General features: G+C 36.7%; 2 protein-coding genes across 2 annotated transcripts in view; both read left to right on the top strand.

Moving 5' to 3' along the window:
- EPCIP (exosomal polycystin 1 interacting protein) overlaps positions 1–5701 on the top strand; it is a 28666-nt gene extending 22965 nt beyond the window's left edge. The window contains exon 3 of the mRNA XM_063115717.1: positions 5560–5701. Coding sequence (XP_062971787.1) covers positions 5560–5624 — 65 coding nt within the window. The 3' untranslated portion in view covers positions 5625–5701. The remainder of the gene's footprint in view (positions 1–5559) is intronic.
- Positions 5702–10400: 4699 nt separating this feature from the next.
- PAXBP1 (PAX3 and PAX7 binding protein 1) overlaps positions 10401–23779 on the top strand; it is a 32020-nt gene continuing 18641 nt past the window's right edge. The window contains exons 1-7 of the mRNA XM_063098520.1: positions 10401–10819; positions 12356–12484; positions 16752–16928; positions 18615–18836; positions 19369–19472; positions 20520–20737; positions 21239–21428. Coding sequence (XP_062954590.1) covers positions 10477–10819; positions 12356–12484; positions 16752–16928; positions 18615–18836; positions 19369–19472; positions 20520–20737; positions 21239–21428 — 1383 coding nt within the window. The 5' untranslated portion in view covers positions 10401–10476. The remainder of the gene's footprint in view (positions 10820–12355; positions 12485–16751; positions 16929–18614; positions 18837–19368; positions 19473–20519; positions 20738–21238; positions 21429–23779) is intronic.

Genomic DNA, 23779 nt, shown 5'->3' with positions numbered 1-23779 from the left:
TTTAGTAAGCTTGTTGTTGGTAATAGTTACTGGCACAACAATTCTGTAACTGTGTGTATTATAGGATTGGGCAAAAGAATAAATATATTGAAGTTTTGGGGGAGCCAGTGTTCTAACAGTGGGAGATACAAACTGAAGGATGGAGAAGAAGAAGGCTGAGGTGTTGTATTGCAACAGAAGATATTAGTACAAACTCATGATTTTTAAGACATAAACTTGTCTTTCTTAGCTTTTTCCACTGAGATGACCTAGAAGTTATGGCACCTCTGTGGCAAAGAGCACATTGGCTACCTAAATTTTGGTTTCTCAATACCATTCCCCATTGAAACAAACAACAAACAAAGAATAGGGCCTTGAAGATATGGCTGATTCCAGGGGGCCAGAGCAGCAAAAATATGAGGTGAACCTGGAACATCTCATTGTGACAAAAAGTGAGGAAATCTCTAAAAGTTGATGGGGACATATCAGAAGGACACAGGAGGCATCCTAAAGGATCCCACTGACCAAATTAAGGGCAATCTGAGCATCAAAGTGATCAGTTACAGGAATGGATTATAGCATATTGATTTGAAAAAGATTCTATGAGTCTGTACTGCCATTAAAAAAATAAAGAAATAAAAAAGTGGGAAGAGGGAAGAGAAAGTTCTGCTTTATGGAAGAATGGCAACTAAGAAATGTAGAAAGAATACTAGAGATACCAAATCAGCATTTTGCAAACACCAGAGTAATAATGAATTCTGAAAAACACAGTAGTAATTACAAATTCTGACAAGAATCATTGAAGGATACTAGAATGATTGGATGAAATACTGAGGAATATTCACACAGTTTAAAGCTATTATAATTCCACAGATTACTTATTAATTAGAAATGGCACCTTTACAAGGGAGTGATTCAACTTACCATGGGACAAACTGGCACCATGTGCTACCTGATGTGATGCACTGAGAAGGACACACATTACCAATGTGGTATTTTTGCCAAAAAATGTTAAGTTTGTATTTAATCCAGATCCAAATTGGCAGACATTTTGGAAAAAAACCAAAAGACAATAAACTGACCTGGACTCTTCAAAAATGTCAATGTCATGAAAGTTTAAAAGAAAAAAGTATGGGCTGTTCTAGAATAAAGGAGACTGACTAACCATGACAACTAAATGCAACGCACAATCTTTCCTGGATCCTGTATTGGGGAAAAAAACAACAGCTATGAAAGACATTATTGGGGCAACTGGGGGAAATTTGAATGTGGACTGAATGCTAGTTAATAGTAGTGTGTTAGTTTTAAATATTCTCAGTGTGATAACTGTATTATGGTTATGTGGGAGAATGCCCTTGTTCTTAGGAGATACACACTGAAGAATTTAGGGGTGCAGTGTGGTGATGTCTGCATGGAACTTCCAAATGACTCAGCAAAGAGATAGAGAGAGAAAGCAAACGTAGCAAAGTATTAGGTGACGAATCCAGGTGAAGGGTGTTTTAGTGCTGTACTATTCTTGCTTTTTAAAAATATGCATTTGAATTTTTCCAATAAAAAGTTCAGGGAAAGAATGAGGTGTATTTGTATGCACTTATAAGGAAAGTTCTCCAAATACCAAACTGAAAGGAAAAAGCAAATTATAAAATGACACATAGAGTAGGATGCCATCAAGTTTGAAAATACATACAGCATCACTACAGATAGATGCTGTACTGGTGCAGAAAGAGAAAACTCTCTAGGACTTTTGAGCAGAGAATGATTTAACACAGGCACACAGTTGCCTGCAAAATCTCAAAAAGGGCTGAAGGAGTGGAAATTGGGAGAGGCCACCAGGCTAATAAGTTGATGGGGATGCTACTCCTTACATCAGAGACCAGAAAGCTGCTGCTACTGACATTTGATAACATGCAGTAAATTATTATTAATTATAGATGCCTAGCTCAACTGTACACCAACAGAATTAATTTTTCCTACCTAGCTATTTCATGTCTATTTTTATACTTCTAAGCAATAATGATAGCATCAAAACCTGTCCCTCCTAAACTTAACATGATTAGCCTTCATACAAATAAAAACCCTCTTGTCCTCTGCCCTGAATCCACGGACCCCAAGTCTGACAGTCATTGTTCTATCTACAGGTGCTAGGCAATCCCTTTCTAGATTAGTCACAATCAACACTCCTTGGTATCTTATAAGGACAAAATTTTAAAGTTGATCACTATTAACTTTTCCCATATATAAGAATGGAAGAAGAGAGGGGAGTGGAAAACTAGACTGTTCAAATTATTATAAAAATATATATGTGCATAACAGAGTGAGGAAGAACATGAGGATGGCCATGCAATCCTCACGTTTGTAACTGTCACAGGCATAATTGGTTATCTGCACTCTCTGTCTCTGCTTCCCGTTCCATGTTCCTCTATCTCCTTCAGCTAATAAGTCAGCTAACCAAGGTTCTCTACCTGCTGAGATAACCCAAAACTTTATTCCAAGGGGTCTAAGCCCTTTGCTGGATTGCAAGAGTCTTCCACTGAACTTTTCCTCTAGATATGGAAGTGCTAGGAACTGTCCCTCAGGACCCCCTAAGTTCTAGACATGTTCTTCACCGCCCCCACTACACAACAGGAACCTTATTTCCCCTTGATGATCAGAATCAATCATCCAAGACAACACACTAACCCCCTTCTTTTCCTTGTGATTCAGCAGCATGAGATGACAAAAACAGCCAGAGTGCATACTCAGTTCCTGATACCATTGTTTCTTCTTCGCCCTGGGATAAAGGGAATTTTAAACTAGCAGAGCCTAATTTGTGAATACAGAAAGTGAAAATTTTTAAGTCCATAGGTATGATGGAGATGACTCTATCACTTCCATTTCTTGATTCCCAGACATATGTATTCTGGCTATAGGATTGTATATTGGTCACTGGTTCAAAACACGTACTATGCATATTCCACAGAACAGGACCCCAGTGTCTCAAGGAATTCCTCCCAGCTGGTGCCATGGCTAGGTCTTCAACAGGCCACTGCAATGTTCTATAAGGCAAGATTCTTCTGGGTAAAGGGATACATGGAAAGACTAGCAAATCCTGGGAACATGAGCCCATTGCATCACTTTTCTTACTGTAAAATTAGTCCCTTGGTCAGAAGCAATGTTATATGGGATACCATGATGGTGAAATAAAGGCTTCACTAAGTCCATGAGTAGTGGTATTGGCAGAAGTACTACAGATAGAAAAGGCAAATCTATAAAATAACCTTCTAAGCATCTATTTAATCCAGTGAGGATAAGTTGCTGTCCCCTTCATGATGGAAAGAACCTAGTACAATGAAACTGGCTGATTCTCCCCGGAAATGTTCCATATTTGGGGGATCAGCATTGATCTTTGCTGTGCTGGGCACTAAACAGACCAGTGAGGTGCCAGCATCTTGCAGGGGCCTTCATGCTGCATCACTCCAGGTGGAAGGGAATGGAATATAGTACACAAGTCAATGGGTTCTTATTTGATTATTTTATAATTTACTATTTTCAGTTTTATCTTTGAATATTCCTACCTCCCACATTCTTTGAGTTGTTTTGCTATTTTTAATTATTTCTGAGGTTGAATACTTTATTTTTGTAAATATTTTTGTAATTATAAACAATTTACAACTATGTTTTATTCTCTGGGTACCCCTTTAGCTATATACCATATATTTTATATGAAATATCAACATTTTAATTAATTTCTAAAGTTTTTAGATTATTATATAACATTTTGTTTCCTCTTAGATTCAGAGATTTAAGTAATTGTTCATTAATTTCCAAGTAGTTAGGACTTTTTTTTTTTAATCAGGAAGGGTTGCCCAACATTTTGAATTTGGTTTGTCATTTAACTTTTCCTCTGGTTAGAGAACGTGCCTATTAAATCTTTATTTTGGAGAATTTGTTCAAATTTTAAAATGTTATTGCCACGTTAATAATTGATATTTATAAATGTTTCACAGATTAAATAAATTATTAAGTAGACTCTGTTTGGAGAGTACAAAATTCTCTCTCTGTATCTGTCTGTCTATCTATCTAATTTATCTATCTACATTTCACTGATTATATTATTAAAATCTCACATGACTGTACATATTTTTTTGCCAATTGATCTGTGTGACACAGAAAGAGGCATATTAAAATATTCCACTATGAAGGAACAAATATACTGTAAGCATTTAGTGTCCATTTGAAGTTTGTACTTATGAATTTAAAACAAAACAGGAAAAGTTCATTCATCAGGGACAGATACAGAGAAGGCTACAGTCTGGCTCAACCACGGGTAGGGTTTTGCTGGGTGAGTACAACAAAGAGGGGGCAAAAGAGTTGAAGGTGTTGCAAGGGAGTGATTCTGATCTTGCCCCATGAAATCCAACATGGATAAGGAGAGAAACAAAGGCAGGAAGAAGAGGGTGGACAGTGAAAAGTGATGGGTTCGTTGGACTGGAGGTGGAGTAAGCAGACTGGATGGACAGGAGTGACACAGTTACTGGAGACGACTCCCAGTAACTCCCTGGTAACCTGGTGAAGGTCCAAGGTACAATCATTATGGCTGGTGGGTGAAGTGGAGTAGTAGATATGATTATTAAAGGTGAGGTTAGAGGTCATCCACTTGAATATTGAAGCCACTACAAATGAATGAGTGAATGAATATTCCTAAAACAATTCTGGAAGGAAATGCACCAAATATTAAGTGTTAATACAATTATAAGTGATTCATATTTTCTTCTTTTTATTAATCTGTATTTTCTAAATTTCTAAAATGTGCAGGCAGTGCTTTTATAATTAGAGAAAGGTTACTTTTTAAAGTCTACTTACAGTTTTTAACAAATCTGAAGCTGCATCTGATTATTGTCTCTGTAATCATACTATAATCTTACTGCTTATTTATTGTACAACTTTGCTGCCCTCTAGTAAAACTAAACAATACAGAAAAAAAGAAACGTAATTCTTCTATCTTTTATATCCAGAAGGGATGTTTATAACTCTGTTGTCTTCAATAATGTTTCACTTTTTAAAATTTTTTTTCCAAAAGTGATGGGCAATAATGTATGAATGATACTGACCCAAAACAGGTGATAAACGAGTTCTTTCAGAAGAGCTGCATTGCTGTTTTTGTTTTCACATTGGTCATACAGTTATTACATGTACATGTAAAGTGTCCATTGTGAATGTATATAAATATCTTATCAGTACTATGATCTGAATTAAATTTTTCACATGGTAACACTAGAAGAAGTAAAATACTGAGCTGGATAAAATGATTTCAACTGCGCATTTTACATAAAATATTCTAAGAGAAGTTTACTAAAGGAGACAGCCTGGAGCTGTTAATCGTAATTGTCTTGCAATGTTCTGCTTCAACCCCAGAAATCCTTACACATTTTCTAATGGTAGACAATTAAATGGCCATTGGCACATAGAAAAAATAAACCCAAATTGATATTCCTATTACTTTTATGTCTGTGATTCTAAAAATGTAGTTTCCTATTGATTTCCTTCATAATAATAACCACAATTAGTAAGTAATTTCTGTTTATTTACTTATGTCTCCAGCATTTGACTACAGATCTAGGAGAGTACACATCTGTCTTGTTCACTACTGTATTCCTACTACCTAGCACAATGCCTAGAACATCAAAGATGCTGAGTACATTTTGAACGAATGGATAAGAGAAATACCTGGTTTAAACAGCAGATATATTCTAAAGATAAACTGGGATGAACAAGGTAACCGCCATTAAAATATTATTTACTTTTGTCATGACATTCTCAGCTTGGGTAAAGAGAAATTTTACTAACTTTCTTTTGGTGGGAGAAAGTGTAATTTCAGAAAATGAAGGAATAACTATTATGGCTGAATTTCTGATACATAAGACTCTCCACTGGGGATACTAATGTGGCTAAAAAATTTGTTTTAAATAATAACTTTTTAAAGAAAACTCTGGATCTTTTCAACCTGGATTGAATCAATGATAATGATTTTATAGAAAAGATGGTATCACTAAAGTAAAACCAATGGCTAAATTTTAATGAAATTTGAGACAAAGAATTTAGAAATTTTCTAACATTTTTGATGAGGACCATTCGCATGCTCTGGATGGAATTGTCTCATTCCCAAGTGTGTTAGTTGGTTTCTGTTGCTTATAACACAACACCTGGAACTGGGTGATTTATAAGAAAATGAAATTTATTGCTTACAGTTTCAGAGACTGGGAAGTCCAAAGTCCAGGGAACACATCTGGTGAGGTTCTTCTTTTTTGATGACTTTACAGCAACACGGGGTCTCACATGGCAGAAAATGGCAGAGCAGATAGAGAGAGAGCAAGAGAGAGAGAGACTCTCATGTGTTCTTCTTTCAAAGCCCTCAGAACCATGCCCCTGACCACCATTATTAATCCATTCACTGCAGCCTACAATCTAATCACCTCTTCAAGGCTCTGCCTTTCAATTACTATAAAAGGATTTCCCACCCCCAAGAGTTACAGTGGGGATTAAGCTTAATGACTTTGGGGGGCTATTCAACCCACTGCAGCAAGTTACTTGCAATAACTACATACTTACAAGAGAAAGGACTTTCCTCACTTTTACCTGCTGCTTAAATCCCTGCCTGTGAGGATATCTGTGCGGATAGCTTTTAAAAAGACAAAAAGAAAAAAATCTCTTCCTTGAACAAAAGCTATAGCTGAAGTTATTAATTTCATAAACCTTTTAACAGTTATATAACTTGCATGGATAACATTAACACATAAAATTAAAATAACCCTTGGTTATTTTGTCAGAATTCTTTAGTCCTAGGGTTCCTTGGTTCTAGGTGATGGAAATAAACTTGAACCATTTTAAGCAAATGCACACACACTACACAATACCACATAGTCAGCAACAACAACAATAAAAAAGGAAATTATTACAAGGATTCTAGCGGTATCTAAGAGATTCTACAGAGAGGAGTGCAGTCCACCTTCAGGAAATGTGGAGAACAAGGACCTGGAAAGGTACCAGAATCCACATGGTGTTCTGTCTTCTGCTTCCTGGCACATCTGCTTTATTCTTCTCTCCTGCTACACTGACTAGTTTTCTGGGCTCCTGAGTTGGCACGGTAACTTGTGGCTTTCCTACAGCTTTTGAATTTATTGCAATTCCAGCCATAAGGAGAGATTCATAGTTTGTGTTTCATGTGCAAAATCTTAGGAGAATCTGATTGGTCCACTTTAGATCCGTCAGTACAATTTTACCCACCCTTCACCTAGTCAGTACGATGTAACCAGGTTTACTGTCTTGCTGGGTGGTGCCCTTCTCCCTAGAGGAAGCAGTTCCCAAAGGTGGAGGGGAGGTGTCTATTACTACTTTAAGAACTAATGTACCTCAGTAATTTATAACAAATACAAGTACGAAGATAGCACTAAACAGCACACAGAAATCTCTTCCTTCATGAAGCTTACATTCTACCTTTATGCAGATCTGCCTTCATCAAGGCAAGGTCTAAAGAAATTTAATTAAATTTTGTTTTCAGCTTTTTTCCAGAATAGAATTACTGTATTGAGATGTTAAGAGTTACAGTTTTAGAAAAGAGAAAAATTCCTAGATCAGGAATTTCTAGACTATTAGATTTCACCTGCCAAGTAAAATTTTTTTAAAGATAAAATAATAAATTTGGGAGAACTTTAATTTCACTACTTTTTAGTTTGCCAAATAAGGGCATGAAAACAAACACACGCTACCATATATCATCATTACCCGTAGAAGTAAAGGGATCTTCTTACGCTAACGTGGAAGAGAAAGAAAGACGTAATCTCAGAACAAAGGACCACTTTTTTTCCAAGAAAGGACATCTGGCTACTCTATATGGACAGACTGTTCTTACCCTTCTCTGTTGGCAGTTGACTAAGGAAAACTTTTCACAGGTTCATAGACCTACATTATTCTCAACTACAGGGTCTAAGACTGAGTTGGCAAACAACACTGGTTTGCCTACTTTGAATTCATGTGTCAATTAATCCATGAAAAGTCAATTTAGTGGGGAAAAAACTGAGAATTTTTGCTTGGAAAGAAGACTTTTTAAAAAAACTAACATTGTTTCAATCAAAATCGTTGATGTATTATGTACATTGTTTCAATCAAAATCGTTGATGTATTATGTACATTGTTTCAATCAAAATCGTTGTATGTATACAAAATAGTTGTATATAAGCAGTCTGTCTTCCCAGAATACTAAAGATACTCCAATATTAAATGGTGTATTTAGTCTGTTTCTGTTGCTTATAAGAAAATACCTGAAACTGGGTAATTTGTAACTTTGCCCTTTAATTATTATCTGAATAGGTACACTGACAAAGTTATAAATACATTTGTTGTTTTTGAATATTTTGGCTCACTTTAAAATGATGTGTTCTTCCCTTTATCCATATCCAGTCACCACTTTTACAGTGGGAGATCTTTTTGAAGTTTCAGACCAACATATTAACATATTCTGCTTCTTGACCTTGTCTTTGCCATTGCCAATCTGTCTCTGGGCTCAGGTATTTGGAGGCTGGCCAGGCACAATTTGAATCTTCTGTGATTGGAAATGGGAGTTCTATTTCACCAAATGAAACATTCTGTTGGAATCAGAACTTAAGCCAATGCTGAACAGCCAGAACATAAGAACTGAGTATAATGGGAAATAGAATGGAAGCCAGATGTTATTAACTTTTCCTATTGACTGTAAGAAAATGTTACAGAGGATATTCATCTCCAAAACTGGGTCCTGAGTGAGCAGATCTCAAATTCAGTCAAAGAAAACAAAAGAAAAGAGGCAGACAAGTATGAAATACAAATTCTTTTTTTCAAAAAAATTTCTTAAATTGGTATTCTTTTTTTACTTTAATTTTTTTATTTGAACCTTGACTTGTACACGTTTGTGGGGTACAGTATGTTGTTTCAATACATACATATACTGCACATGAAATAGGAATTCTTGGTGGGCTCGAGCTCTTCTGCTTCAATTTGGAATTTAAATCTCAGTGAAATTTTGACAGGATAATGTGGGCAAACAGGACTGCTCATGTTTGCTGGTAGGAGTACTAACTGCACAATTTCTATAAAAAGCAATTTAGAATAATTAGCAAAGTCACATTGGGATCCAATATAGTTCAACCAATTTTTTTCAAAGCTTTTCATTGCAGCATTATTACAGCAAGACTGGAAATAACCTAAATATCAATTTTTATGGAAATGGATCTATAAATCATGGTACATTCCAACAATGGATCACTATGCAGCTGGGTAAAAGGAGACAAGCTTTACGCACAGATATGGACCTATCTCCAATTTATGTTAGGCCAAAAATGCACTGTTTACACACCATCTGTGTAAAAAGGGGAATTCATTAAAATATGTATATTTACTTGCTCTTATATTCATAGACTGTCTCTGGAGGATCATGAGAAACTGTTAACACTGCTGCCGAGGGGTGAACTGGAAGGATTTTCTAGACATGGGTGGACTTTTTTTCACTCTATTGAATATCTTTTGAAATTTGAAACATGAAAATGAATTCACATACACAGGTGCGTACCAAGGAGAAAATGTAAAGTTTGGTGATGAAAAAAGAAAAGCATGTGAGTTCAACTTCCTAGACAATCACACTGTTAAGGCCTTGCCAGTTAAGATTGTCCCTTTGTGACGCAAGTCTAAAAGCTGTCAACAATCCTCACCCCCAAGTCCATTTTCCTTTGTTTCTGAAATTCACTATGCTTCGGAAAGTACTGTCATAGAATTGCCAGCAAACTTGGCATTCTTTTGAAAATACTAAAACACTTTTGCTTTCGTTGTAAAAGAGATGGGGGAGGGGACATCACGCCAGGTAACATTTTATCGTAAATGAAAGTCAGTCGTAGAAAGTGCTCTGTAGCTATAAGACCTTAGAAATACTTAGCATTAGCGAATAGAGTCAATAACAATTACCACAGTAACACCTCAGGTCACAGATTTGAAAGGAATACTTCACCCCCTGGACTACAACTTGCCCGCCTGAACCCGACTTCTGGCTCTTCCCCTCCTCTTCCTTTATTTGCCCCGCCCAACTCTTGGCGGGAGCTTTCCTCACGTGATCGCACCGCGTAAGTGCGGAAGACGCACTGCGGCAACATCGTCGGCTGGACAACAGAGCCTACTCTTTTCCTCTCATCTCTATGATCCTCTTTGTGACCAGTCGAACAACACCGTATTTTCCGCGTTCCGTGCCGATAGCCCTCCTCGCCGATAGATGACGGTGCAAGGAGCTGACGTTCTCGAGAGAAGCTCGGGGCTCTTCTCTCTCCAAGTATTGAGAGCGCGTGGGAGCGCAGGCGCATGCGCGTTTAGTGGTGTGCAGCAGCGAGAGTAGACACGATCAGACTAGAGCTCGGGATACCGCGCGTGCGCGGTCGCGAGGTTGGCGCTGCCGGGGCCGCTGTCGGGGAGCGGGTGTGTGACAGCCGTGCGGCCGCGGGAATGTTCCGAAAGGCCCGGCGAGTGAACGTGCGCAAGCGGAACGACTCGGAGGAGGAGGAGCGGGAGCGCGATGAGGAGCAGGAGCCGCCGCCGTTGCTGCCGCCTCCGGGCACGGGCGAAGAGCCGGGTCCGGGCGGCGGCGACAGAGCCCCCGGGGGGGAGCCTCTGCTGGGCCCCGGGCTGCCGCCGCCTTCCGCGCTGACCCCGGGCCTCGGGGCTGAGGCTGGGGGCGGCTTCCCCAGCGGTACGGAGCCCGGCAACGGGCTGAAGCCGCGCAAGAGGCCTCGCGAGAACAAAGAGGTGCCCCGGGCCAGTCTGCTGAGCTTCCAGGACGAGGAGGAAGGTAACCGCCGCACCCCGAACCCAGGGCCCTTCCCCGTCCTCGCATTCCCTGGACGCCCAGCCCCCGCACCCTGGAACTGAGCCCCTTCCCGCCGGGCCGGCTGCAAATCTTTCCCCGCCTCCGGCCTTCTGCTCGGTCAGGGGGACGCGTTCCCGCGCTGCCACCAGCCTTTTCTTAACAACCGCCTCCTCTTCACCGTCTTGTGCGAATTTCCTGCTCCAAGGTGCCAGAGCTCAGATCAGTCTTTGTGAGTTTCTTTAAAGTGGAAATTCAATGTTCCTTGTCCTGCCTCTTTCCTGCCGGGTGTGTTTCAGGGAGAGCTTGATTTGGTCCCCTGACTGCCTGCCTTGGCACGCTCTTTGAGCTCTCTGCAGGTCACTGTGGCCACGCCTCTTGGGTGCTCTGTCCAGGCATCCTTGACCAGGAGGGCCGGATTTCTAAAGTGGAGTACAGGTCGAGGAACAGAAGTCCGGAGTTATACCTGTGGTTCTGAGTGATCTCGGGCCGTTTCCTTGCAATCGCCGAGCCTCAGTTTTCCCATAGAAGTAAATAAAGGTAGCCTACTTGGTATTGGCTTTTGGAACAAAGAAGAGAAACATTGTCTGGGTAAAGAAGGCAATTGGTCCAGTCCGGTGTGAGAGGCCAGCCTGCAGTGGATTTAGATTTCTGATCTTATATGAGCCTTCAGTTTTTTTTATTTCCCAACTAGTTGAGAGTGTATAACCCAATTACATGTTAATTAAAAAAGAAATTAAGAGTTTTGGAAATCTTACTTGCATCTTAATTCGAGATGCTTTCATGTCTCCAGTAAGGTAGGTAGTGTTTCTTTGACCTTTCTGTTATTTTTTGCTTGATTTGAGAGGGGTACAGCAGGTTTTTGTTTTTGATGATACAGGGACTATTTGGAAATTATTTTGCGCTTGGCTTTTAAAATGTCAAATCAAAGAGGATGGACACGTCACCAAAACTTATTTTTGAAAAGTGATTTTCTCTCAGCTTAGTCTAGTCTTGAATAATTAGGTAAGTTTGTGATGAGTGTAGAGTTACTCAGACTTGACAGCATCTTTTGATTTTGGATATTTTGTTTCAGATTCCTTAATAATTTGGTGATTTGATTTTTCAGAAACATTGTGAATAATTTTTTTTCCTCCTGAAATAGATTGAAGAAAAACAATAGGAAATAGGAAAATTTTATGAAGTTACATGTATTATGCCTTTTTAAAACGTCTCAAAGACTCATTACTCGAAATGAGTTTGTGAGCTAGCTAGTTAGAGCATAGTGCTGATAACACCAAGGTCCAGGGTTCGATTTCTGTACTGTCCAGCTGCCAAAAAGAGCCAAAACAAATGAATTTATGAGGTTAACCTAAGTTTTTGAGAGTCTGTGACAGATTTGAAATGAATTCTAATTATGTAATGATTTTGGTGTATGAGTATATATTTGGAAGAATTTGTCTGAAAAGCACATAAGATCATGTGAAAGAACAGAAAATATTTTCTGAAAATGGTTGCTACAGACTTCAATTTTTTTTTAAGAAAATGAAGAAGTTTTCAAGGTGAAGAAATCAAGTTATAGTAAAAAGATAGTAAAATTACTCAAGAAAGAATATAAAGAAGATCTTGAAAAATCGAAGGTCAAGACAGAGCTCAACTCCTCAGCCGACAGTAAGTACCAAACTAATAGAATTCTTTTGAAATGACAAAAACTCTTCCTTACAGTGATTTGCTATATATTCAGTTGACCCTGTCATCGAGAATCCACATTAAGTAGCAGTATAGTTCTGTTGTTTAATTCTAACACAGTTCCTTCGTAAATGCATTTTTTAAAAAGACAGAATTGTTGCCACTGGAATATTTCTGCTGCAATGACTAATCCTCTCCCAGTTTTCCTGCTCTTGTACGATCTGCTGTTGAATAGAGAAAAGAAGCTTCCGATTTCAACCTAAGACACAAGTTTATTCCTGTTTGAAGGAGTGTTGTGCAAATTTCTATACTTGTATTTTTTATAGAGACAGGTTTTCAATTTCTTTAGTGGTGTTTCCACGGTGGCTTTAATTCTTAGAGAACTTTTAGGAATGTCCTAAGTTTAGTGTTGATAAACATTAAACCAGCTGCCTTATCCTCATAGATGGATGAATACTCCTCAGTATGAGGCAGGGGTATTGTACAAATCTGTCATGTCTTCTCAAACCTAAGTTTAAATTTGTGAGTGGTTATTTTGTCTTTAGGAAATTGTATCCATTATAATATGTTATGGTTTGAGTAATTCTCTTGTAAATGATTAGGGAAATCGTGATTTTATGAAATTAAACATAGAAATAATATTTTCCGGGTTCTTACGGGCCTAATGTTAACAAGTATGGCCTTATATCTCAAATTTACAATCTACTTGTGGAGACAATATCACGTGAATATATAATAGGATGCAGTGTTTCACAGAATGTCCAATGAGTACTCCACAGAATTACTACACTTTTTTTCCCCCAGAGGAGAGAGGACTGCCTCATAAAAAAAAATGGGACTTGAAGCTGCATCTTTGATAATTAAAATTCCAGAAAATAGAAGAGGGAAGGTGTGGGAGTATTATCAAGTGTTAAAATAACTAAAGCTGTTGTGGAAAAGAGCAAGTACACCTGACAGGCCAAAGTAGATGATTTATGAAGGAAGTAGAGGTTTAGTGTGAAAGATACATTGTTGACAGATCGTGAAGGGTGTTTAATATCCAATAAGGGGTTTACGGTTGCCGGATTCATTGGCTTACCAAGATGGTGACATGATAAATGCCTTTTGAAACCTTAACCTGCTATTAACATGCTTCATGGATTGACATGGAGGCCTAAGGCAGTTTAATGTCAAGGGCCAGCTTTGATCTACTAATAATTGGTTTAAAAAGATCTCAGTTGAGCAAGACTAGGGTTTTCCTGACTCAGTGGGAAATTGTGGATGGGTTAAAAATGTTTGCTCTGAGTGTGGGAGAAGAAATGGAAAAAAAGGATTATTCTAAAAACATTCCAAGGGATGAATTGATAGGCTTGATATGTGCTCTCACTGCTGGATTTAAAAGAAGTCAAATTTGAGCATTTCTTCCAGGATGGCTGAGAATAATTATGTATTATATACAGAAATAGGGAAGGCAGGTGGGAGAAGTATTTTTAGGGGAACTGATTATTTTGGAGTCTAGGGAACGGCCTCATTTTTCCCAGCACTCTTGAAAACCAGCTGTGTACAATGAAATAGTACGAGAAAGGTCAAGAAAAGTGAGAACTGAGAATGACCTATTGGCACCATTGCCATCTATTGTTGGGTTCACAGACTGAATCAAGTATGAGGTTTATGAGGCCATCTTCTGTGATTCTTTCCTTCTACTCTCACATAATTCTGGTGTTCCACTCACCATATAATTCAAGCAATTAAGGTCCTCCCCAAAGGTGGGGCCTCTGTTTGTTTTGTATTGTCATTATTGTTACTGAAATGATGGTGCTATGATGCTCTTTTGTTAATCAATCTACAGTCCAGAACTCTTCCTACTTGCAACCCTCCTTAGACAGGAAGAGACAAATTAACTTCAAAATAAGAGCAATATTGACTTGAAGGCCCATTTTTGTGGTATTTCTAAAAGAATGTTTACTCTTTAACTTGAATTTGAGCAGAAATAGCCAGTGTACAGTTGGAGATGTTGATTTAGGTATGGTGCTTATTGAGGTAATAATTAAAAGTGAATGGAATTGAGATGAGGGAGGAGTGTAAAGGAAAGACTACTGAGGACTAAAGACTTCTATTCTGCCCTGTAATAAGCCTGCATATAAAGGAGAAGATTTACCAATGAGATAAAAGAATCAGAAAGGCCAAAGAATAAAAGAGGAAACTTTCAAGAAGATGATGGTCAGTTATGTGAAGTAATATAAGAAAGGTCAGGAGAAGTGAGGACCAAGGAAGGGCTATTGGCATGGTTGCTAGATTTCTCTCTGGAGGAGGTCATCTGACAGAAGCCAGGCTCTGTGAAATATCTTTTTTGCTAAATTGCTCAAAGATACTGTATGAATTAGCTGTGGCTACAGCCATTGGGTTAGCAGTTGAGCTTAGAATTGGGAAAATCAAAAACCATTTGCTAGGGTTGAGGCATGACTGTTGGTGAGGAAGTGGAAAGCAACAGATCCACACTGCTTCTTTGAGAAGTTTGGCAGAGAAGGAAGTAGAGGACGATAGCCAGAGGGACCAATTGGATCAGGTAGATGTTCTTTTGATAAAGAGAGGCCTGTGTCTCTGTAGACAGAAGAGAAGAAGGAGAGGGAGAGCCTGACCAAGTTTAAGGTGAAGTGGATAGCTAATTGTGAGAGCAAGTTTCCTGACTTAATAGTAAATGAAATTGAGGGCACCAGTGGAGCCCTGAAAAAGGTTTTTTAGCATCTCTGGAGATGACTGAAGGATTACGTGACAACTAATACACATTCATTTATCACCATGCCTTGGCCTTGTATTTGCTCAGTCACAAGGAAATACTTGTGAACTTAATGAAACATTGAATCTTTTAAAATCTGCAGAAATCATTCATAATGTGAGTAGATCTGATCTAGTAGAACTTTTGCAGTTCTATTTTCAGTCTGTTAAAAGCCATTGATTTAGTGTGGGTTTATAGCGGAAGTAAATATTTTTTGACTCTGTCTAACCATATATTTGATAAAGTGAGTTTTAAAATCTCACAGCTTTATTTTTCTGCATCTATTGAGAAAAAGAAAAAAAAATCTCATACCTTGAGAATATACTTAAGTCTGTGGTTTACAAGATAGGATGGTAAATGAAAAAAATTAAAGCGCCTGAAACAGAGTACCTAAATCTTCTTGGAAAAGTTAAAAAGAGGAGAGGGATGTTATCTCTGGGACTATTATTTAAGGTAGTATAAAGTGACTTGAGATGAAGGGGGAATTTTGAAGCAGTTTTTGAGAGGGGAACATGCTGGGGAAGCAACAGAATATCTTTAATATTTAGAATAAATGTCTGCTTTACTCTTTCATTATAATTATGTGCCTGTTATGAGCATTACCAGGTTTAGTGCTTCAAGGTGAAAACATTTTAATTTTTTAAATTTTGCCTGGGATAGAGGGTATAATAGAACTACAAGTAATGTATAACAAGGGCAGTTTATCATAAAGATGTAGTGGTGCCTCCTGGACCCCAGTGGCAGGAAAGCAGTCTTGAAACAGGCCTCAGGAATGGACTGAAACTGAGAATTTGAGAGCTCTCTTTTCTGTCCACATGGCAGAATGTGGTCACTCCATAACTTACTTCCTGGTTTATATATGTTGTTCTTAATGGCATGTGATCTCTAACTTGACGTTCTTCCAATTCCAGATTCCCAGAAAGAGAATCAGGTTGTGTCTGCTTCAGTCGGATGTTTACTATTAAACATTGTCATGGCAGTGGGGTCAGGCCTGCACAGTGTAAAGGTGACTGTTAGGATCTCATCTCTTCAGTGAGCTAAGAAGATAGCCCACATTAGTGTTCGTTACAGAGAGACTTATCTGGTCCATACATTTACTTTGTTCTTAACAGAAAGCTGCCTTGAATGGGCTTAGAGTTTAATGAACTACCAACAACTAAAATGAAATAATGCTTAAAAGAGGTATGAGCAGTTACCTATGGGAGTTTAGAGGAAGGAAGAGTTAATTTTGATAAATTGCTAAAATTTTGATAAAATTCACTAAAGGTAGGATTGAACAGGGTCTCAAAAGTATCCCTGTGTCCTCTATGTTATTTTTACCTAATTGTGTCTATTGTGCTATTTCATATTCATGCACCAATATTTCAAATTTTTTATAAACAATTAAAATAATTCAAGCTTTACTGGATTAAGCCCGTAATTGAATAAAAAGTACCTCCTTAAATTAAGAATTTTATTTTCAATATATTTTAATTACTCTTTTCAAAAATGTAGACGAACAACCTTTGGACAAAACAGGACATGTTAAGGATATAAATCAAGAAGATGGAGTTGTTATCAGTGAACATGGTGAGGATGAAATGGATATGGAAAGTGAGAAGGAGGAAGAAAAGCCAAAGGCTGGTGGAACTTTTTCAAACGCTTTATCGTCTTTGAACGTTCTCCGTCCAGGTGTGTACTTGTAAATATTTCTCAGAACTGAACTGAGCCCTCAATAATGAGCTATCTTTAAAGAGGGTTATTAAGTTAGGAGTTAGCTAAGTGGTATTTCTCTTTGTGACATCTCTGCTTGACGCCAGGGTGTTTCCATTTGTAAATATAGAAAATGGGAGAACCAGAAGTTTCCTAACATTCCCCAATTTATTCACAGACAGGCGATTTTATTATTACTTTTTCTTGTTTGTTTTTTGTTTGTTTTTGGCAGCTGGCCGGTATGGGGATCCAAACCTGTAACTTTTGATTACCAGCACCATGCTCTCCCAAGTGAGCTACCCGGCCAGCCCTGCAATTTTATTATTAAAGCAAATGGGCCTTCAAGTGAATGGATAAATAGTTCTAATGTCTTTTTTTTATGTATTTCAGATTAAGACTTTAACTTTTTTCAGAACTGCTATGAAAAGCAAAATTAATTGCTGCTAGTTTTATGTTTATACTTCCATTTTAAGAAGAAAGCACTTATTTATTCAAAAGGAATAAATCCATAGGAAATAGCTTTTGAATAAATAAGTGCTTAGTAGCCAAATTTGAATTATGAAGAGTTACCATTTAACTTCTGTTAACATTTGTAAAATTTAAAAATGCATACTCTGGACTGAAGAAGTTGTGATAAGTTTTGTGCATACATGAACAGTGGCAGTCTAATCGGTACAATCCTTACAGGAAACTTTTTGTCAATATGAATCAATAAATTTCAAAATGTTTTTACCTTTGATCCTGTAATTAATTCCATACCTAGAAATTTATCCCCAGGAAATTATGTTTTATTGCAGCATTATTTGTAATGAACAAAGTTTAGAAAAAATGTCTAGCAGGAGGAGAAAAGCTTAATAAATTACAGCACATTTATTTGAAGGGATATTATGTATCTATTAAAATAATTAGACAAGCAGCAAGGCATTAATTTTTAGTGTAGGAAAAAGTTCAGTTTGATTGTGTAATTTAAGTATGCTTTCTCTGTTTAGGGAATGTTAAGCTATTAAAAATTATGGTTATATAGAGCAACAACATGGAGAAAAGCTTATTGTGGTTTAATATGAAGAATAATTAGGCACAGCATTATATATCTAATATCCTTACTGGTGAACTAAAAACAATATTTGTAGGAGAAATGTACTATAAACCAAATAGTGCTTTTTTTAGGGTTATGAGATTTAGGGTACCATTTTTGTTATTTATTTTCTTTTCCACAGTTTAAAGATAATTTATTGTACATATTTGTGGGACACAAAGTTGACTCTCCGTAGTTGTGTACAATGTGTGATGGTCCATTTTTATCTGTTTTCCAGTTTAGTAATAATGATACCATTACTTTTATTTCTTAAAATAGATAAAGATTACACTTAAAACTGCTTTGGTGGGTTTTTCACTTTTCCCCCATCCCACTCTTTCTTCTCTCTATGTATATATATACATACATATATATATTTTAGTTTCCTTAGTGACTTTTAGTTTGCATTTAAATTGAATTAAAAATGTCAACTGGATTGCAGACACAGTTTGGGGAGGGGGGTTGCTAGCAGCTAATATTAAAACACCACTGTGACAAGGCTATCTTTCATTATTTTACTCTTCATATTTTTAAGAAAATAGAAACTTCACACCCATAATACTGCCGTATTTTATAATTCTTGTTTCCAGGGGAAATTCCAGATGCAGCTTTTATACATGCTGCAAGGAAAAAGCGTCAAATGGCTCGTGAATTGGGAGATTTCACTCCTCATGATAATGAGCCTGGAAAAGGCCGCCTTGTTAGAGAAGATGAGAATGATGCCAGCGACGACGAAGATGACGATGAGAAACGCCGGATAGTTTTTTCTGTGAAAGAAAAGTCACAAAGACAGAAAATCGCCGAGGAAATAGGTAACTTGATTTAATTGGATAGTAAGCCCATTGCATAGCTATTAAATGTGATTTGATATTTTAGTCAAATAAGTACTTATTTAACTGTTTTATATTAGAGACTGCTCTTGCTTGGTGTCATATTGGAATTTTTTAAAAACTATAGCATGATTGTAAATAATATTTATCAAACACTTCTCATGTGGCTGGTGTTGTACACTTTATATGCATAAATTTATATAAGTGTAATCCTCTCATTATTCTTAAGAGGCATGAGGTTTTGTTCTTCCCTTTGTTGAGTTGATGTCAAACTTACAGAGATTAAGAAACCTGTCTTAAGATTTTAACCATTACATTAATGGTTAAAACAGGCGATACTGTGTTAAAGACAAGTAAAGTCAGTATCAAATGAGAGAGGAGCTCATAATAGACATTTTAGTAAGATTGAGTTAATAACATAGTTTTGCTCAATTCTTGTGAAATATCAGCATAGCATCTCTTTCTCCCTGCTTTTTGGTTATTAATTGCTTTCCTTTGTGGCTCATGGTTGCAGGTATCGAGGGGAGTGATGATGATGCTTTAGTAACTGGAGAACAAGATGAAGAGCTCAGCCGATGGGAACAAGAGCAGATAAGAAAAGGAATTAATATCCCTCAGGTAAGAACTAAAGAATTATACTTCAAAAATTAAAAAGTAGGTAAAAAAGCATTTTTTTGTTTGTTTTGTAAAAACGTATTTCATATTGAATCTTTGTCATTCATTCAAGTAACATAATCAAAAAAATCATATGAGGTTATGTGAAACTGTTTTATATTTTGCTTTTTACAGTCAGAATGAAGCAATGATTTCCAGCTTCTTAGGTCAGTGTTTCTCAAAGTGGTTCTTTAACCAGCAGCATCAACATCACCTGGGAGCTCATTAGAAATGCACATTATCCCCCCACCTCACCAAGTTACAGAGTCAAAAACTCTGGGACTGGGGTCCAGCAATTTGTGTTTTTAACAATAAGCCCTCCAGGTGATTCTGATACACACTAAAGTTAGAGAACCCACTGCTTTAAATAGAATGTTTCTTTTCTGTATAGCTTTTTTTTTGGAACTTTAAAAATTATTTTGAAGAAGATAAATTTCTCAATAATGCAAAAACTTATGGAGATAGATGAAAAATATCTTCCCAAATAGTTATAACAATTTGTTTTATAGTAATAAATAGTACAGTGAGAAAAGTTCATAAATATAAAGTATTTTTGATAATAGTGTTTTGAGGAAGTATTTGCCTGCATTTGAGTGGTGTTAAGAAAACAGGATATAGTAGGGAAAGTCTTGGACTAGATATCAGAAATTTTAGATTATAATCTTTGGTTGCCCATTTATTCTATAACCATGGGCAAGTCATTTATCCTGTTCTATTGATAAAATGATGGCCTTGGATTATTTTTAATGTCCCTTTCAACTCTGAATTTCTCTGATAATCTTTTTTTCTGGAAATTATTGGAAATAAATTCAGTGATTCCATCAAGAGATACAACATTTATTCAAACCTACCTTTATTTGATTTTGAAGAATTCTGCAACTGTTTATTTTAATTACATACTGTTTGAGAAATGGGTATAAGTTTTGGCCTTTTTTTTAAACCCTAAAGGTATATTATTCTTTTCTAAGGTTTTAATTACTAGTTTTCATATATATTCCATTTCTTTTCTAGGTTCAAGCAAGTCAGCCTACTGAAGTGAATATGTACTACCAGAACACTTACCAGACAATGCCTTATGGTTCATCCTATGGCATTCCTTATAGTTATACGGCCTATGGATCATCAGATGCCAAATCTCAAAAAACAGATAATACAGTCCCTTTCAAAACTCCCAGTAATGAGATGACTCCCGTTACTATTGATTTGGTAAAGAAACAGCTTAAAGACAGGTAGGGCAGATCAACTTCTTAAAGACCTGTCCTCTAGCTTTCGGTTCCCTCAGGCAACATGTAGTCTGGGGTAGCAGATGCAGAATATCGGCAAAGAAGATTCACTGGCCCATCTTCAAAAGCTAAACAGAAGATGACTTCACACTTTGTTCTGCTACCTTCTTGGATTACTTCTTTGGAAGCTTCGAAAAGTTATAAAAAAAAAAAAATGCCACTCCATGATCTTGTTGAAGACAGTTCTCAGTTTGCACTTCTTGGACTCTGAAAAAGTGTAGTCAAGATATGGGGGGACAAGCAAAACAGATTTTGGTTAGCCCACCAAATAACTTTATGTGAAGTCTGTAAACTGCCATTTGTTGAGGAAAAAAGCAGTACAGATGAAAAGATGCCATTCCAAGTGTTTCTGTGTTCTAATAGTGGAACTAAATGCATTATTATAAGTCCTGATGGCATAGACTTTTGGATGTAAATGTGTTATATTTATCCTTTTGTGTTCTTAAGGTTGGACTCCATGAAAGAATTGCATAAAACAAATCGACAGCAGCATGAGAAACATCTGCAAAGCCGAGTGGACTCTACCAGGGCTATTGAAAGATTAGAAGGGTCTTCTGGGGGTATTGGTGAACGGTATAAATTTTTGCAAGAAATGCGAGGGTATGTCCAAGACTTGCTTGAGTGTTTCAGTGAAAAGGTAAGAATGCAAAAATATTAATCTCTTTGAATAAGGCAATTCTAGGGAGGCCTAGACAGCCTTGTGTAGAACATTCTGTAGTTCTCAGAGAATATCCAGTGAATTCAGCTTTAGAAGTGATGAAAATTCATGCTTCATTTTCATCACTTCATTAGTGGCATTATCTTTCAGGGGCAATTTAGTGCCTTTGGCGAAAACAGAAGAAAAAGAAAATATCTCAAACTGCATTTAAATAAGACTTTGGCAAATCTTGTCTCGATATAATGGTAGATTATTGGCCTGCTCTGAATTATTAGACTGTAAGGGACTCATCTGGTGGAATTTTCTTTTTTATGGTTTAGATCTAAACTTATTTTTAGATTGTTCTTACAAGTAATTCTAAATACACATAAAGTTGCAATATTTTATTTTATTTATTCATTTTTTACCCTAGATAGTTGGTTGCTAATAGTTTTCCATCTAAATAAGTCTATGCTTCATTCATTTCAGAAACCATTCATTGGACATAATTTCTTTTAAGGTTTCATTTTTTCCAAGTTCATTTTCTTCAGTATGTTAGTTGATTGGCACAAGTTTTTGCATTCTATTGTACCATTTATTGTTTGCATTTTTAAAAATTAGCTGCACATAGCTAATTTTGCAACTGACCTCCCAACTGATTATTTTTCTTTAAGATAAATGTATTGTTTGATGCACTGGTTTTTAAGCATTGTGGACTTTGCTGCCTTACCTTTAAAAACATTTAATATCACAGACTTTAAATATCTTGTCTCTGAACTTTGAATTGGAAGGCACATTTTCCCTTATCATTGATTGTGCAGGTTAGTATAGAATATATAAGCATATAGTATGGTTAAATGAGTATTTTTAAAAAAAAAAAAAAAAAAAAAAAAATGAGTATTTTAACTTTTTATTATCTCTGTTGATAATTTTAATACCCTAAAACTAAAGGCTGGCAAAGGAATACTGCCAGACTGTGTCTTCCTGATGGGTCTTCGTGGTTCTAGTCAGTCTGGTCAGATTCAGAATGAGGCAGCATTCACTGTTTCTGGATAAGCAACTGCAGTCTGAGCTATGATAACCCTTGTGGCAAATCAGTCGCTTAGGGTGACGGGTAGGGAAGAAGCATAGGCTTGACGATGTTCCTCTGTGCGGGGGGCTGGTGTCAAGATTGGAAGTGGGACCTACATATCAAAGCTGGCAGTTGTGTCCTTCCTACTGGTAAAGTGCTTCTGAGCCAGTGAGTGCTGTGGAAGCTGGTCTCATAACCTTTGTGACAAGAGAAAGGATCTTTTGTCTTTAACCATATTTTGAAAGTTAGGTTTGTCCCTGAGGAGCTTCTTGAAGTATCTTGGCCTCGCTTTGGAACTTACTTGAGTAAACTTAGACACTCATACTTGCAAGCACCATTAATACTAAAAGATTTGACAATAGTATGATCAGCCAGATCATACCATTCTTGAATTAAAACGAGTAGTAGGATACCTATTTCATACAGTTTTAAGTTGCTGAATTATTAGTATATTTCATCTCTCCCTGATTATTATCCTGTTCCTAGAGAAGTCTACTTCAGATTGTGTTAAGATGGTTATATAGAATTAGATATTTTTGGAGCAGATCTTAAACCTTATATATTTTATGGTGATTACATTTTAATTAAAAGAGAGTTAGACATACTCTCTTTTAAAGACGGGTATTTTATTCTTACATCTTCGTATGCAGTCAGTTTGGTTAGAGAGTGCAGCTGAGTTGATAATATCATAAATTGTCATCTTGGAAATATTTAGAAACTATTGGATAGATATAAATATTCAATTTAGTTATTATGCTGTAACAGTATTGTTCTGGGGTAAGGCCATAAAAAAGATAAACATTCCTTTGTTTTTTCCTCTTTCCTCATAAAAGTTTAAGATCTTTGAACTTAAATTATAAATTATTTATAACCAGTTGGCCAAAAACAAAAATCAAAAAAATTATTTTAACTTTTCATTATTTTGTTTCCCTGTAGTCATCTTTCTTTTTATGTTCTTTGCCTTAAATTTCATTCTAAAATATAACAGTTTTGAGTTTGGAGAGGGTAAAGAAATTGTCATGGTACAGACTCTTAAGAGAAATCAGTATTTTTAACAAATTTGAATGAGAGCTAAAAATGTGTTTTAGAGCTTTTATTCTCTGTAGAGTTTTTCTCTGGGCTTTGTTAAAAGGCATTCCAATTACCTAAAGAGAAAAATAACTGTCATATTAGAATCTTAACTATAAATTAGATAATTAAATTCTGTATGATGTGAGCTCAGGTACGTAGCTGTTGTAGTAGAGGAATGCTAACGATTTTCAGAAGTAAAAAAAAGGAA

This window comes from Cynocephalus volans, chromosome 1 (genome assembly GCF_027409185.1).
Source record: "Cynocephalus volans isolate mCynVol1 chromosome 1, mCynVol1.pri, whole genome shotgun sequence".
Classification (NCBI taxonomy): domain Eukaryota; kingdom Metazoa; phylum Chordata; class Mammalia; order Dermoptera; family Cynocephalidae; genus Cynocephalus; species Cynocephalus volans.
This window is presented reverse-complemented; position numbering and strand designations above follow the sequence as displayed.